General features: G+C 42.1%; 1 protein-coding gene across 8 annotated transcripts in view; it reads left to right on the forward strand.

Annotated features, from left to right (window-relative positions):
• SCUBE1 (signal peptide, CUB domain and EGF like domain containing 1) overlaps positions 1–14,789 on the forward strand; it is a 304,521-nt gene that overhangs the window by 285,221 nt on the left and 4,511 nt on the right. For all 8 annotated transcript variants that reach the window (XM_038386054.2, XM_043515687.1, XM_043515695.1 and 5 more), the window contains 3 exons: positions 2,217–2,414; positions 7,932–8,084; positions 9,575–9,654. In XM_038386054.2, the coding sequence (XP_038241982.1) occupies positions 2,217–2,414; positions 7,932–8,084; positions 9,575–9,654 (431 nt within the window). The remainder of the gene's footprint in view (positions 1–2,216; positions 2,415–7,931; positions 8,085–9,574; positions 9,655–14,789) is intronic.

A 14,789-nucleotide genomic window follows, 5' to 3' on the forward strand; every position in this document is an offset into this window, starting at 1 on the left:
TCTGGAGGTTCTACCAGCATTGAAAGAACTATATGCCAAGTGACTGCTGCCAGAAGTATGAGAAAAGCCTTCATTTGCAATAAAAGGCACTGTGATATAAACTTTGGGAACCAAGACTCATAAACATAATCCCAGTTTTGATGCTCATTTAGGATTTATCTACTCAGCAAGTTACTGTGTTGCAAGCTAGTGCACTATAGATCCACAGCCTGGCTTGCTGTGTAATAACAACCTGTCTGGACAAGCCCTTGATGTATAACCTTAAGCATATCACTTAACTTCTCTGCATCAGTTTCATCAAGTGTTTACCTACTTTATAGAGGTGTCGTGTGGCTTACTTGTGGCTTACTTGATGTCTGCATAGTACTTTGAAGAAGTAAAATGCTCAGGAATGATTCTTCAGGAATGATATTTCAGTTTCAGTAACTGCAACCCTGGAGCATGAACAATCTTCATTTAACAAAGTTTCAGTCGCAGGAGGTGACTGACTCAGAGGTGCACTGAATTATAATTGCCACACTTCTGACTGAGCATCCTCCTAGTTACTGCCATGTTAACTCAGAGTTGTCTTGTTAATAAAACCCTAAGAACTATGATGAACAACTTCTGCCTGGATATGTATTTAATGCCACAGATATTTAGGAGGTCATGCAACTGCAGATGTCAATGTTTTGGACTCTGTCCAGTGCATACTATGTGTTGTTTTGTTGCTGTTAAAGAGTATCTGTAATGAGTTAGGCCTGTCTACACAAACAAGTTTAGAAACTGATGTAGTTAAATTGATGCAGCCCCCTTGTGTAGACACTTTTAAATCAGTTTAAAGAGTGCCATATATTGATCTAGCTTAAGTCAATTCCTTGATCACTTGATAGTGGTTGTCTACATGAAAAATAGTACCATTTGAACTAAAGCAGTGATTTGACTCAATTTAGCCAACTTCACATAAAAAGCTGTGTGGTCCCTGTTCAATGAAGATTGTTCATGCTCCAGGGTTGCAGTTACTGAAACTGAAGTATCATTCCTGAAGAATCATTCCTGAGCATTTACTTCCTCGAAGTACTATGCAGACATCAAGTAAGCCACAAGTAAGCCACACGACACCTCTGTAATGCAGGTAAGCACTTGATGAAACTGATGCAGAGAAGTTCATAGATTCATAGATACATAGAAGGTCAGAAGGGACCATTCTGATCATCTAGTCCGACCTCCTGCACAGCGCAGGCCACAGAATCTCACCCACCCATTCCTACGAAAAACCTCACCTATGTCTGAGCTATTGAAGTCCTCAAATCATGGTTTAAAGACTTCAAGGAGCAGAGAAGCCTCCCTCAAGTCACCCATGCCCCATGCTACAGAGGAAGGCGAAAAACCTCCAGGGCCTCTCCAATCTGCCCTGGAGGAAAATTCCTTCCCGACCCCAAATATGGCAATCAGCTAAACCCTGAGCATATGGGCAAGATTCACCAGCCAGATACTACAGAAAATTCTTTCCTGGGTAACTCAGATCCCATCCATCTAATATCCCGTCTCAGGGGATTAGTCCTATTTACCCTGAATATTTAAAGATCACTTACTTACCAAAATCACATTATCCCATCATACCCAAGTTAAGTGATTTGCTTAAGGTCATACATCAAGGGCTTGTCCAGACAGGTTGTTGTTACACAGCAAACCAGGCTGTGAATTTATAATGCACTAGCTTGCAACACAGTAATCCAGACATGTCAATTTATTTTAAATTGACTAGAAATAGATTTAAGTTAAAATAAAATGAGGCACTCTTAAATTAAAATGAGTGTGTGTACACAGAGCTTTGCATTGGTTCAACTAAGTCTGTTTTAAAAACCATTTAAATTCAGCCAGAGCAATATCTATATGTAGACACGGGCTCAATTAATACAAAGTGTTGTTAACCCACTTTGAGTATCCACACAAAGAGACTGTGCCTATTTAACTACATCAGTGTCTGCAATGACTTTATGAAATCAGTTCAACTTTCATGTGTAGGCAAGGTTTAAGATTTAGGTTTGCAAAACAGTGATCAATTGACTCAGAACAGTCAATATTCTTTCAAAGGCTTGCCATGCAAAGAAAATGCCAGTTACATAATTTACAGAGGTCTAAAGCCACAAGGAAGCATTTGAATGTGTCTGTGGCAGATTCAAACGACTTAGAGATATTTCAAAGCACAAATGCTAACGTATGTTTCTTCATAGACCAGCATTGTGGAGGGGAACTTGGAGATTATACAGGCTATATCGAGTCTCCCAATTACCCTGGTGATTACCCAGCTAATGTTGAATGCATTTGGAATATAAATCCACCCCCGAAGAGGCGAATACTCATTGTGGTTCCTGAGATATTTCTTCCAATTGAAGATGAGTGTGGTGATGTTTTAGTAATGAGAAAAAGTGGTAAGTTGCTAGTCATGAGCCATTTAAATATTTACCTCAAAGAGTCGGAGTGGAATGTCCATATGGAATGGACAAAGTCCAAAAATGATTTTTCCACCGGCTCGGTCCGACATTATTACAAGGGCTTTTCAGTGAACTGGAACAGCAAGTTGTGGCTAGTGCTAAAACAGAATACTTTAATAATAAAGTCAATGTGTTAATTATCATCAAAAAGTGTCTCGGATGAATCAGAAGGCACATAACAGAGTCTTGTCTGACCAGATCCTCAGGCAGTGCAAACTAGTGTAGCTCCGTGGAATTCACACCAGCTGAGGAGCTGGCCAATCATCTCTAAAATAATTCTCATAAGTTTCCAGTCAAAGTATTCTATCTGTGCAGTAATGAAGAAAGACGTTGTTAATGTAACTGAATATTGTTACATTTCCTAAAGTTTTCCTGGAACTTCTATTTAGCCTACACATAAGTGCCATGGCACCTCCCCTGTGATTTTGTAAGACTTATCACAAGCAGCATCAAGCCTGGTCAGTACTGGCGTGGACGTTTCCATCCAATACTTAGGTGCTTCAGGAAGACATCACGTATAGAATTGCTGAGTCAGCATGATGTCATGAAGCATTGTGCTTCTTGAGCCGTTTCCTCGTGGATGAGATGTAAAACCCAAGTGTTTGCCTCTTGTGAGCATTAAGGATCCAGTGGCAAAGGCAGGGATGTTAACCACAGAGTCTTCTGACTAAATTCATGTTGAAAGTATTTAAATTCTGCTACCCTTAATTCTCTGCTATTATTGCTGCTTAATATACTGATTATTTCATTCTCCTCTTGTGTCCCCTACATGTGTCATCCGCACATTGTCTCTCATCTCAGACTTTGGGCTTGTCTACAAGTACAGCACTGCAATGGCGCAGCTGCACCGCTGTAGTGCTTTAGTGAAGGTGCTACTACACTGATGGGAGAGATTCTCAGGTCAGCATAGTTAATCCACCTCAGCGAGAGGCGGTAGCTATGTCAACGGGAGAAACTCTCACATCAACACAGCGCTGTCTACACTAGGGGTTAGGCGGTAGAACTACGTTGCTCATGGAGTGTGGATTTTTCACATCCTGAGCGATGTAGTTATACCGATTTACGTTTGTAGTGTAGGCCTGGCCTTAGACCAGGGTTGTCTGTTTCTTACATGTTTGTACAGTGCCTAGCACAATATGACCTCTAGGTGTTACTGCAATACAACTAATAAGTAATAATAATATTAGTTTTAGTTCTTCACTTCCTGTTCTAAATTGTTCTATGGCATTGATGTGTGTTGTTACATAGATGCCTCAGAAGATGCCGCTTTTCAGTAATGTGTGAAATTTTTTGTGTATATAAAGACTGAGAAGTGCTTTAAGCTCCTTCCATGAGGAAAGTCACTCTACTAATTGCTGATTGCCCTCATTGAAAATAGCAAAGTGGGGGTTGGTTTGGTCTCTGCATCCAAAGTTAATTTCTCTACATCTGAAGTTGGGACTACAAATGGATTACTGTCATCTAGCCTTCCCCTCTTCAAATCTTTCCCTAAGCCTTCAGTTTCTGTTTACCTTTTAATTAACTCTCTACAAAGCACTAAGAGGCACCATGTGTGAAAGATGTGAATTTTAAATCAGCTATATTGAGTAACCGTCTATTTTAATTAGTACAATAGTTTCAACAGCTTTTTATATTTAAGGATTTATATTTACATTCCTGTATCTCAGATTACTACAAAGTGAGTTCTTATCTGCTCTTTTTAAAGAGAATGAAGTTATTGTGACAGGTTGGATCACAGAAACCCCGTTGGGACTGCCAACTTATGTGTCTGCCCCTGCTTTCCCTGCCAGCTTGAGACTCCAGCACCCTGTCTTGCTGGGCCAGACATGCCAGTCTGCTCCAACACAGATCCAGGGTCTGAACCACGTGCCCCAAAGCTGCAGACTTAGCTGAAAGCAATTTAAGAACTGTTCCTGCGTTTAACACTCAGATGCTCAACTCCCAATGGGATCCAAACACTAAATAAATCGGTTTATAGAGGGTAAACTCATAACTTGTTCACCCTCTATAACACTGACAGAGAGATATGCACAGCTGTTTGCCCATGCCCCCAGGTATTAATAAGTAAAAATTGATTTTATTAAATACAGAAAGTAGAATTTAAGTGGTTCCAAGCAGTAATAGACAGAACAAAGTGCATTACCAAGAAAAATAAAATAAAACACGCAAGTCTAAGTCTAATACAGTAATAAAACTGAATACAGATAAAGTTTCACCCTTAGAAATGTATCAATAAGTTTCTTTCACAGACTGAATGACTTCCTAGTCTGGACACAATCCTTTCCCCTGGTACAGCCTTTGTTCCAGCTCAGGTGGTAGCTAGGGGATTTCTCATGATGGCCGTCCCCTTTGTTCTGTTCCACCTACTTATATATCTTTTGCATAAGGTAGGAATCCTTTGTCCCTCTGGACTCCCACCCCAAATAAAACAGAGCCATCTACAGGTAATTGTCCTGGTTAATGGGAGCCATCAAGATTCCAAACCACCATTAATGGCCCACACTTTGCATAACTACAATAGGACCTCAGAGTTATATTTCATATTTCTAGTTTCAGATACAAGAGTGATACATTTATACAAATAGGATGACTACCATCAGTAGATTATAAGCTTTTCAATCATACCTTACAAGAGACTTTTTGCATGAAGCAAATTCCAGTTACATTATATTCACACTCATTAGCATATTTTTATAAAATCATACAGAATGCAACATCACAGTTATAATTAACCAGATCATTCTATAAGAGCCAAACAATTGATGTACCAGTGTCATGGACTCAGGACTCATGTTCTCTCGTGGCTCTGTACAGTCCCTGGGAGGAACCCCCTTCAGTGTGACAGCCCTTCTCGGGGGTCCACTTTCTCTCAGGGGTTAAGCCATAGGCCCCTCCGCCTCCTGGAACTGCACCTCTCTGAGCCTTCAGCACACCTGTCTCTCATCATGGGCCCCCTCAAGGAGTCCACTCACTCTTGACTCCTGTGGCCTCCACTCCCAGAGGGAATAATGCCACCCCGATTTCTAGACTGGAGTGACTCTCAGCCAGCATAAAACAGAGGGGTTTATTGAGTGTCTGAACACAGCATAGGAAACTCTCAGGGCCTCAGGTCTAACCTCCCTCACACAGTACATCTAGGTCTGACCTCCATCTGGCTGCTCTCTCTCCCGCATCCAGAAACCCCCTCCTTCCAGCTGAGTATCCAATATCACCTTCTCGTATGCCCCGCCTCTGTCCTTTGTCTTCTGTCCCAGGTAAACAGGCTGCTTGGGCCTCCTCTCCTCTCATCCGTGCTTTGTTTCCCCACTGGGTGGAACCAGCTAGTCAGGTCACTGGGGTCCTCTTTCCTCAGCCCATTGTCCTCCCACTGGCCTGAATCCACTATGACTTTTGAGCTGGGCCTCCCAGTCACCAGGTCACCAGTCGCAGAGGTATCCATTGTCCAGGGTCCCAACTGCCAGGCAAGGTCACTGCTGGTCCTCTGTAACAACAAACTTCCTCTCCCACCACCTCATTAAACAGATAACACCCAGGGAAACTGAGTCCCACACACTCTGCATGCAAACCATTGAAAAAACAAGAAAATCCCCCGCTTCGTCACAACCAGCCCAATGGTCCATCAAGTCCTGCATCCTGTTTCCAACACTATTCAGTGCTGGGTGCTTGAGGGGAAAAACCTTCACTGCCAATAATGCTCCTACAGGAACAGCAATACTAAAATACGAAAGGAAATTTCTTCTTATGCTCAGAAGTATGAGAATAGTTCTTCAAATGTTTATTCTAGCTCATGTAACTTCACATGCTATTTTTATTATGGAAGTGCTGGTCATGGTTCCTTAGTTAAAGTTGAATTGAGTTGTGTTCTTCAAACCATTTTATTGAATACAGCACTTATTCTTTGAATACAATCTTAACTCTGCTCTGTAGTGACTTCATAAAAAAAGAAAAAATGAATGTAATTAAAATCAATTTAATCTAATCCAGGATTTTAAACTCTTTTATATGCTAATCTTTATTGCGTGATTATCGTATAGCATCACTACAGGGCACAGTTAAGGCGGCTGGGAGCTTTCACTGTGCATTTCTGTACATTAGCATGTTTGGCTTTCTCTCACATTTCACCTTGCCTCTGAATTTCTTGGTTTTGAAAACTTGTTTGGGGGATAATTACAATATCCCTATAACATTGTTTCCCTTAAATTATGGATAGGTGCTCAGTCTTAACTCCAGATTAACTTTGATTCTATCCAGGAACTCATTTAGGGCCTGATTAAAATCCCTCTGAAGTCAATGGGACTGTTAACACTAACTTCAGTAGGAGTTGGGTCAGCTCCATAAAACCTAATTCTTTGTTTAAACTTAGAACAGTAACGTAATTTCCTATATTACCCTGAGGATATGAATTCTACAGGTCACTTTTAAACTAGGTAAAAAGGACGACTTTATAAACATTGGCTTCACTTTAGGGTTGCCATCTGCCATGTTATTTCTGGGATCTCAAGCACTTTCACTGCTTCCTAGTGTGTTTGTGGGGTCCTTTCTAGTTCCCCAAAGTGACAGTTGTAATTTGAAATTGCATTGCAGTGTGATAATGTTTTGCTCTAATGTGATGGCCAATCTGGTGCCATCAGACTAACTGCTGACGTTGGGAGTCTTATGAGCTTGTCTTCAAGAATGAGTTCTTTGGGGCAGGGACTGCCCCTTTCTAATATGTTTGGATAGTGTTTAGCACAACGGTCCCTATCCGCTTGGCATATAAGTAATAATAATTAGATCTAGTTGGAAATTTTTTGATGAAACAGCATTTTCTGACCAAAAACTGTTGTGTTCAAATCAAAATGTTCCGTAGGAGCATGTCAATGTTGACAAAATTTTTGATAGAAAAATTACTAAATGCTTCATGCTCGAAATGGAGTATTTTCATTTTGACATTTGTGTTTTGTTTTGATTTTTCCATTTCATTTTGGCTTTAATATTTAATACTTCATAAATATTGAACATGATAGCACAGTGTTTTGATATTGAAACAAAATGTTTAGTTAAGGTTGCTTTGATGTTTCTGAAGCAAAATATTTTGGAATTTCTGTTGCACAAAAGATTTCAAAATTTCAACTTTTCTTCCAGATTTGGGACAAAAATAAATTTCAAAATGTCAGACTTTCCCACAGGGTGGAAATTCCATTTTTTTATTAGCTCTAATCATAATAATTTCATGTTGTATCCTGCTATCTGCCTACTAACCCCACCTTGGGACAGAAAGGGAGAGTTGCCCATAATCTTCTGGAGAGAAGCTTTCCCCTTATATGCAAAAAATGATGGCATGCCTTCCATCTCAAGAAAATCACCTCTCTTAAAGGGAAAATATGAGTGAATGAATGAGTGTGCTATAAGTTGACATCTCTACCTCCAGGGAAGGTTATGTTACAAAGGTCTTTCATTTATTTATTTTTCTAGCCTCCCCTACGTCAATTACCACATATGAAACATGTCAGACTTATGAGAGACCAATAGCATTTACCTCCAGATCACGAAAGCTATGGATTCAGTTCAAATCAAATGAGGGAAACAGTGGCAAAGGATTTCAAGTCCCATATGTGACATACGATGGTAAGACTGCAGTCATTTTCCATCTCTGTGTTATTTCTGAATTTAGAAGCCTGTGTGTCTGAATCTATCTTGTACTGACTGGAGGGGGGAAACGGGAAGGATAAAGAACTTGATGTGAACTTTTTGTTTTTTCAGTGAATTATTCTAGTGCTGACCATCAAAAGTTTTGGGTCTTTTTCCTTGTTTTTCCCTTTTTTTATTTTTAGGTCTATACTGGTAATTTATTACCTTTTCTTATTCTTACTCCAACAAGATATATACAGAACTCTTTGAGTCTGAGCCTGCTACCATTAAAGCCAGTGAAACTCTTTGTTAATCATTGTTTATCATAATGATGATGAGAATACTGTTGATAATAGCTCTTTGTTTATAGAAAGTCCATTTATGAAGACCTATTGGTGCCCAAGAAAAAATTAATTAAAAATATGACTTTGTTGAAAACAAAGCCAGCATAGACAAATAATTCCAATGGAAACTGAAATCTCCAATAACTAAACAGCTCTCATTTGTAACATACAATAAAGAAAATCACCAGCAACCCTCAAAAAACTGACCAAAGTCTTGATCTTCATCTGGCAATATGTCAAAGATGCCTTTTTAGCATATATTCAAGGGGAAATTTTCTTTTAAAATGGGTGTAGCATCCAGGCACACCCAAATCTGAGCAGGGGCATAATGCTGCCACAGCAGCCTGGAGAGTCACTTGGACACCTGAAATCCAGGACTGAACTATTTGCCCACCCTTTAGAAAGCTATGCTCTGGCAGCTCTGCCTTGCCATTTTCTGAGCCGCCCCATGTGCGTGCCCAGCTCAGCAGGTGAAGCCCTGTGTCTGGGGGCACTGGGGCTAGGAAGAGGGTGTGGCGTCGAGGGAGAAGCTGAGCTAGCACAGTCTGTCATTACCTGTCCATCCAAAAGTCGGGACCCATCCAAATTCTACTCCTAGCTACACCACTGTTTTAAAAGTATGGAGGAATTTCTTTGTTAGCACATCTCTTTTCCCAAACACTAATGCAATTTTCTGAATTGTTAGTCAGTCTGGAATTAGGTTGGGGGTAGGGGAGGTGATTTAAAGGTCAAGAAGGAGAGATGATCTGGAGGCACAGGACTGGGAGTCAGAAGATATGGAACCCATTCCTGGCTGGGCCACTGGCTTCCTATATAACCTTGACAAGTCACTTATTATCTCTGTGCCACAGTTTCTTTATTTGTAAAATGTGGATAATAGTATTTACCTGCCTTATAAACAGTTCTGTGAAGCTAAATTAACATTTATAAAGAAAAGCAAGAACCTCAGTTGGAAGGCAGTATAGAGCTCAAAGTATTAAGTTGATTATATTAAATTGCCGTGGTACTGGAAACACTGAATGAGTATAAAACTAAATTTGCTTCTCAAATATTTTCTGGCTAGTTAGCAGTTGTCTGGAAACTAACCTCTGTGATGGTATCACAAACTGTTGCTTACCAGCTCCTTTACTCTTTATTTTTCAGAGGATTACCAACAGCTGATAGAAGATATTGTTCGAGATGGACGATTATATGCATCAGAAAATCATCAAGAAATTCTAAAAGTATGTCCACATTCCTTTAGCTAAGCGAGGCCAACTATTCAGTTTCCTGACACATACGTAAACTATGTTAGCACTAAAATAAGAGTCCCAACTCTAGCTGGCAGGCATCACTAAGTCTGTCAGTCACCATGTTCAGGATTAGAGTTGTCACTTCCACAGCTTCCGCATTTTTATTAAATCCAACTGTGATCATTTAAGAACAAAATTCTGCACCAATATTTTTCCTTCCCCACATGCATAGCCATGAAAAATATTGGAATTCAGATTAGCAATAGCGCTCTAATTAACAGGTGAGGAGGAGGCAATTTATGAAGACTTGTTAATGTCTGTATAATTTTTGTGCTTGAACTAAAAGAATGAAACTGCCAACAGGAACAAAGGAACAGAATATTCCATAAAGAACTTCCCCACACATGCACCTTCTGTGGATAACACTAGTCAATCAGCGCAGTTGGCTTCTGAATGTAGCCCAAGTGTTAATGGGACCAAGCTGCAAAATTCCAACCCAAATTCAAAATCCTGGGAGATTGTGAATGGTTAGTTCTGATGTTTGGATCCCATGGTTTGATTTGGGTCCATCCTACTGACATGACAGAAGTGCTACACAGGGTTTAGAATTGGTGGTTGTATGAAGATACTAGTAGGGGAGTGGCTATACAAATGAACTGATGTTATGTCACTATGATGGTGACTGTGCAAATACTTTTATTAAGCTTTCCAACAGACCCAGGCTGTGTTTATACCATGAGCTAGGGGTGTGATTTTCACATACTCGCACTATTGTGGTAAGAATGAGCATGAGTATAAATAACCATGGTAGCACTAGCAGCAGCAGCATGACTTAGCCATGCCAAGTGCAAATTTGCCTGAACCCTGTGGGTGCATACTCAACATGTATCCACAGGGCTCAGGCAGGTTTGTACTGGACATGGCTAAGCCATGCTGCTGCTGCTGCCATGTGTACTCAGCACAGCTAAGCTGCGTCATCGCTGCCCGTGCTACTGCAGCTGCACTATTTGTACTCACACTAGCTCTCAACCAGCTAGCAAGAGTATGTGATGCAAGCTGAGAATCAAATTCCGAGTCCTCGCTTGTAGTGTGGATATAGCCCCTGTGTGAACTAGGCATTGCCAGAAGCCTGGTCAGACTCAGAATTAGCTGAGTGCTCATGCTCTTAGTAAAAGTGCTAAACCTTCTCTCTAGCCAGCCTGACTCCTGCGTGCTTTACTGAACATTAGTGTTGCTGACTGGCTGATGCAGAGACATTGATTTATCAAACAGTGTGATGTGGCACATGCACTGTATATAGTCGCTAGCAGAGAGAGGTTAACAGTGTCTCCCTCAGCATGGCAAACGTATAGCTTGTATACACTTCAGATCTGGCTTTCAAGGTGCTGAATATCTGCAGCTCCAGCCCACGTGAACTGTGAAGGCTCTGCAGCTTTAAATACCAGGTCCTTCGGGCAGAGCTTGCCATGGACATAGGCCATCAGGCAAGTGCAGCAGGGCCCAGCTGGAATGATTTACTTCATCTTTCAGGGAACTATGAGGTGTATGCTCTGAGGGTTCTGACGGTCTGATTTAACCTAAACTAATGTCCAGACTCTCCCTAGGGGAAGCTAGAAAAATTTCTATCATGTATCGTTTTGGCTGGATAATGCCATTCTTTCTGCTTCAGGAAGAATCCTGGATGTAAGGAAAGTCCTTCCAAAAATGCTGTCTTTTTTTTTTTCTCCCCTGTGCAATAATCCTCCCTTTGGGATTAATTCAGAAACTAACTGTGAAAGGGCATTTGTCTGTCAATGTATCACCAGTGAGCCGTGGAAAGCCTGGTTTCACCAGCTATTTGTTTTTCATCCCCAGAGGATTGATCCCACTCCTGTCTGAGGCTCACCTGATGTGTCACATGTTGCTTTAAATCAATTGGATACACTTTGGTAACACTTGTCTGGCTTGCCATGCCCATGAAGCAGATTGGATTGAATTGGCTGCATCCTGCTAGTTTAGCACCTATTTAAGGCTCCAGTTCAGCAAAGAACTTAAGCACGTGACTAACTTTAAGCACAAATAGTCTCATTGACTCTAATGGGACTATTCCCAAGCTTAAAGTTGAGCATGTGCTTATGTACATTGCTGAATCAAGACCTAAATGAGCTGCTCAGTTATGTGCTAATATATTAGTAGAAGAGTTAATCTGTCAAGGAAAGGTATTGTTTGAACAGCACTCTTCAGTGTGAATCTGGCACTTGTTTAAATCAGTCATGGAGCTAGATTTATATACATGTTAAAAAAAGGATCTATCCAAACAATTATCTTGTCTCAAAAAGACTCATCCATATCACACACTACTAAGTGAATTTGTTTTTTTAAAAGGTAGAAGAGGAAAGGTTGGAAGCCACAGCAAACAAAGCAACAAAAGACAAAACTCAGTGTTTCTGCTTTAAAAACCAAAACCTGTCAGAGTAAATGCACGGCCTGGAGTGACAGGAATTGGTATGCCAGAGAAAGGGAAGAAAATGCAAAGGCCAAACTATTGTTACAGGTGTGGTGAAAAACCCCTGTCACATGTTTAACAAAACCATGCCCTGTGTTCTCCAGGCAAATTGCTAGAAGCTGTTAAAAGCTGTAATTCCATTTTACTAAGCATTTTGTTAATTATTATGATTGTATCTCCCCTGAAGGTATCTTTGTATATTACAACCTGCTTACAATGACTTAATGCAACAAATATTACAAAAGCTTTATTAAAAACAGTTGCTGTACATGTACAACTGCCACCTCTCAAACATTAATAAGACTAATTTAAAGACACCAGTAAATTAGGTTTGTGTCATGTCCATCTACTTTGATTGATTTGTTTTTGTTCCTGTTAAATTCTCCCTATCTTGTGCATTTGATCACAGACTGTGCTTAGGGTTCCCAGGTGTCCAGTTTTCGACCAGAATGCCCGGTCAAAAAGGGACCTTGGTGGCTCCGGTCAGCACGCCTGACCGGGCCATTAGAAGTCTGTTCGGCAGCACAGCAGGGCTATGGCAGGGTCCCTGCCTGCCCTGGCTCCACACAGCTCCTGGGAAGCAGCCAGCACATCCCTCCAGCTTCAGGATGGCCACGGGAGCTTGTGTGCTGCCCCGCCTGAGCGCCAGTTCCACAGCTCCCATTGGCCGGGAACTGCAGCCAGTGGGAGCTGCGGGGGCAGCACCTGTGGGCAAGGGCAGTGTCAGAGCCTCCTGATCCCTCCACCTACAAGCTGGATGTGCCAGCCACTTCCGGGAGCCACCTGAGGTAAGCTCCCATCCCAAGCCTGCACTCCGAACTCCCTCCTGCACTCCAACCCCCTGCCCCAGCCCTGAACTCCCTTCCACACCCAAACTCCCTCCCAGAGCCCACACCCCCTCCTGCACCCCAACTCTCTGCCCCAGCCCTGAGCCCCCTCCTACACCCCAAACCCCTCATCCCCAGCCCCATCACAGACCCTACACCCCCAGCCAGAGCCTGCACCTGGAGCCCTGAGCCCCCTCCCTCCCCCAAAACTCCTTCCCAGAGCCTGCACTCTGTATCCCCTCCAATGCCCCAGCCCTGAGCCCCCTCCCACACTCTGAACCCCTCGGCCCCAGCCCGGAGCCCCCTCCTTCACCCCAAACCCTTCATCCATGGCCCCACCCCAGAGCCTGCACCCCCAGCCGGAGCCCTCACCCCCTCCTACACCCCAGCCCCCACCCAAGGGTGAGGAGAGTAAGCGACAGACAGAGAGGGGATGGAGTGAGTGGGGGCAGAGCCTCAGAGCAGGGTTGGGTGTGACAGGTTGGACCCCCCCATCCGGGATGCCACTTGATGTACTGATATTTCACTGAGCCTGCCTACTCCACTAGCCTGGGCTCCCTCTCCCTGTTTTGCTTAATTAGACTCTCTGGCCTCTGCAGCGCGCGCGCACACACACACACACAGGTAGGATCGCACCAGCTGTAGAATCACAGAGTCTATAAACAGTTCTCTATGAGAAGTAAATTGCCCAGCACTCAAGTGCAGCTTCCCTCTGGAAAGTACAGCCAAACTAATATTGTCTTGTGCTGTAGAGAAATCTATACAACGTAAGCTTACAAATTAGCCCCTTCCCTCAATGTGGAGGCAGATATGCACAACTTCTTGCCCTCCCCGACCCCCATTATAAATTGCACAAACTGGGTTTAATAATAAATAAAAACAAGGTTATTAACTATAAAAGGCAGATTTTAAGTGATTATAAGGGATAGCAAACAGAACAAAGCAGATTACCATGTAAATAAAATAAAACAGATATACTAAGCTTAAGATCCTAAAAAAGTAATTTCTCAGCTTAAATGTTGTTTTAGGCAAGTTGCAGAGTTTCTGTAGCTTAAAGTTCCAGTTATTTCTCTTTACAGACTAGACTCCTGTCTTAGTCTGGACTCAGCCCTTGCCTGCTCAGTTCCTTTGTCTCTTCAGGTATTTTCAGCTGTCTTTCTTCTTGGGCAGGAAGGCAATGGAGAAGAGTCCTGTTTGCCTTATTCCCCAGCCTTAAATAGAATTTACATAAGGTGGGAAGCCTTTGTTTCCAGTGGAAAAGTACCAGCAATGTCCATGGGGGTGTTTAATACTAGGTGACATGACCACATGACCTTGTAGTGTCAAAGCAACATCCCAGGAGGCTTCTCAGGAAGGAGTGAGATTAGTATCTTCAAGGTCTTATTGTTTCTTCCTAATGGCCAATCAATGCTGATGGTCTGTTCTCTGGTGGGTGTTTCCTAAGTACACATCCAGTTGTAATTGTTACATAGCCAATATTCCTAACTTTAGATACAGAAATGATACATGCATACAAATTGGTTAATGACATTCAGTAAATTATAACCTTTTCAATGATACCTTACAAGACCCATCTTGCATAAAATATATCTCAGTTGTGCCATATCCATAGCATAAGCATGAAGTGAGCAGGGGTGGGGCCTCAGATGGGGTGGGACAGGGTATGGCCTCTGGGAAGGGGCAGGGCAGGGAATGGGGCAAAACTGTTTGGCTTCTGCAAATAGAAAATTGGTAACCCTTACTGTGCCAGGTGACACCTTCCAGTTAAGGCTCCTGAGGTCAGGTGAGGTCAATTTGAATCAAATACACTATGA

This window comes from Dermochelys coriacea, chromosome 1, assembly GCF_009764565.3.
Source record: "Dermochelys coriacea isolate rDerCor1 chromosome 1, rDerCor1.pri.v4, whole genome shotgun sequence".
In the NCBI taxonomy this organism is placed as follows: Eukaryota; Metazoa; Chordata; order Testudines; family Dermochelyidae; genus Dermochelys; species Dermochelys coriacea.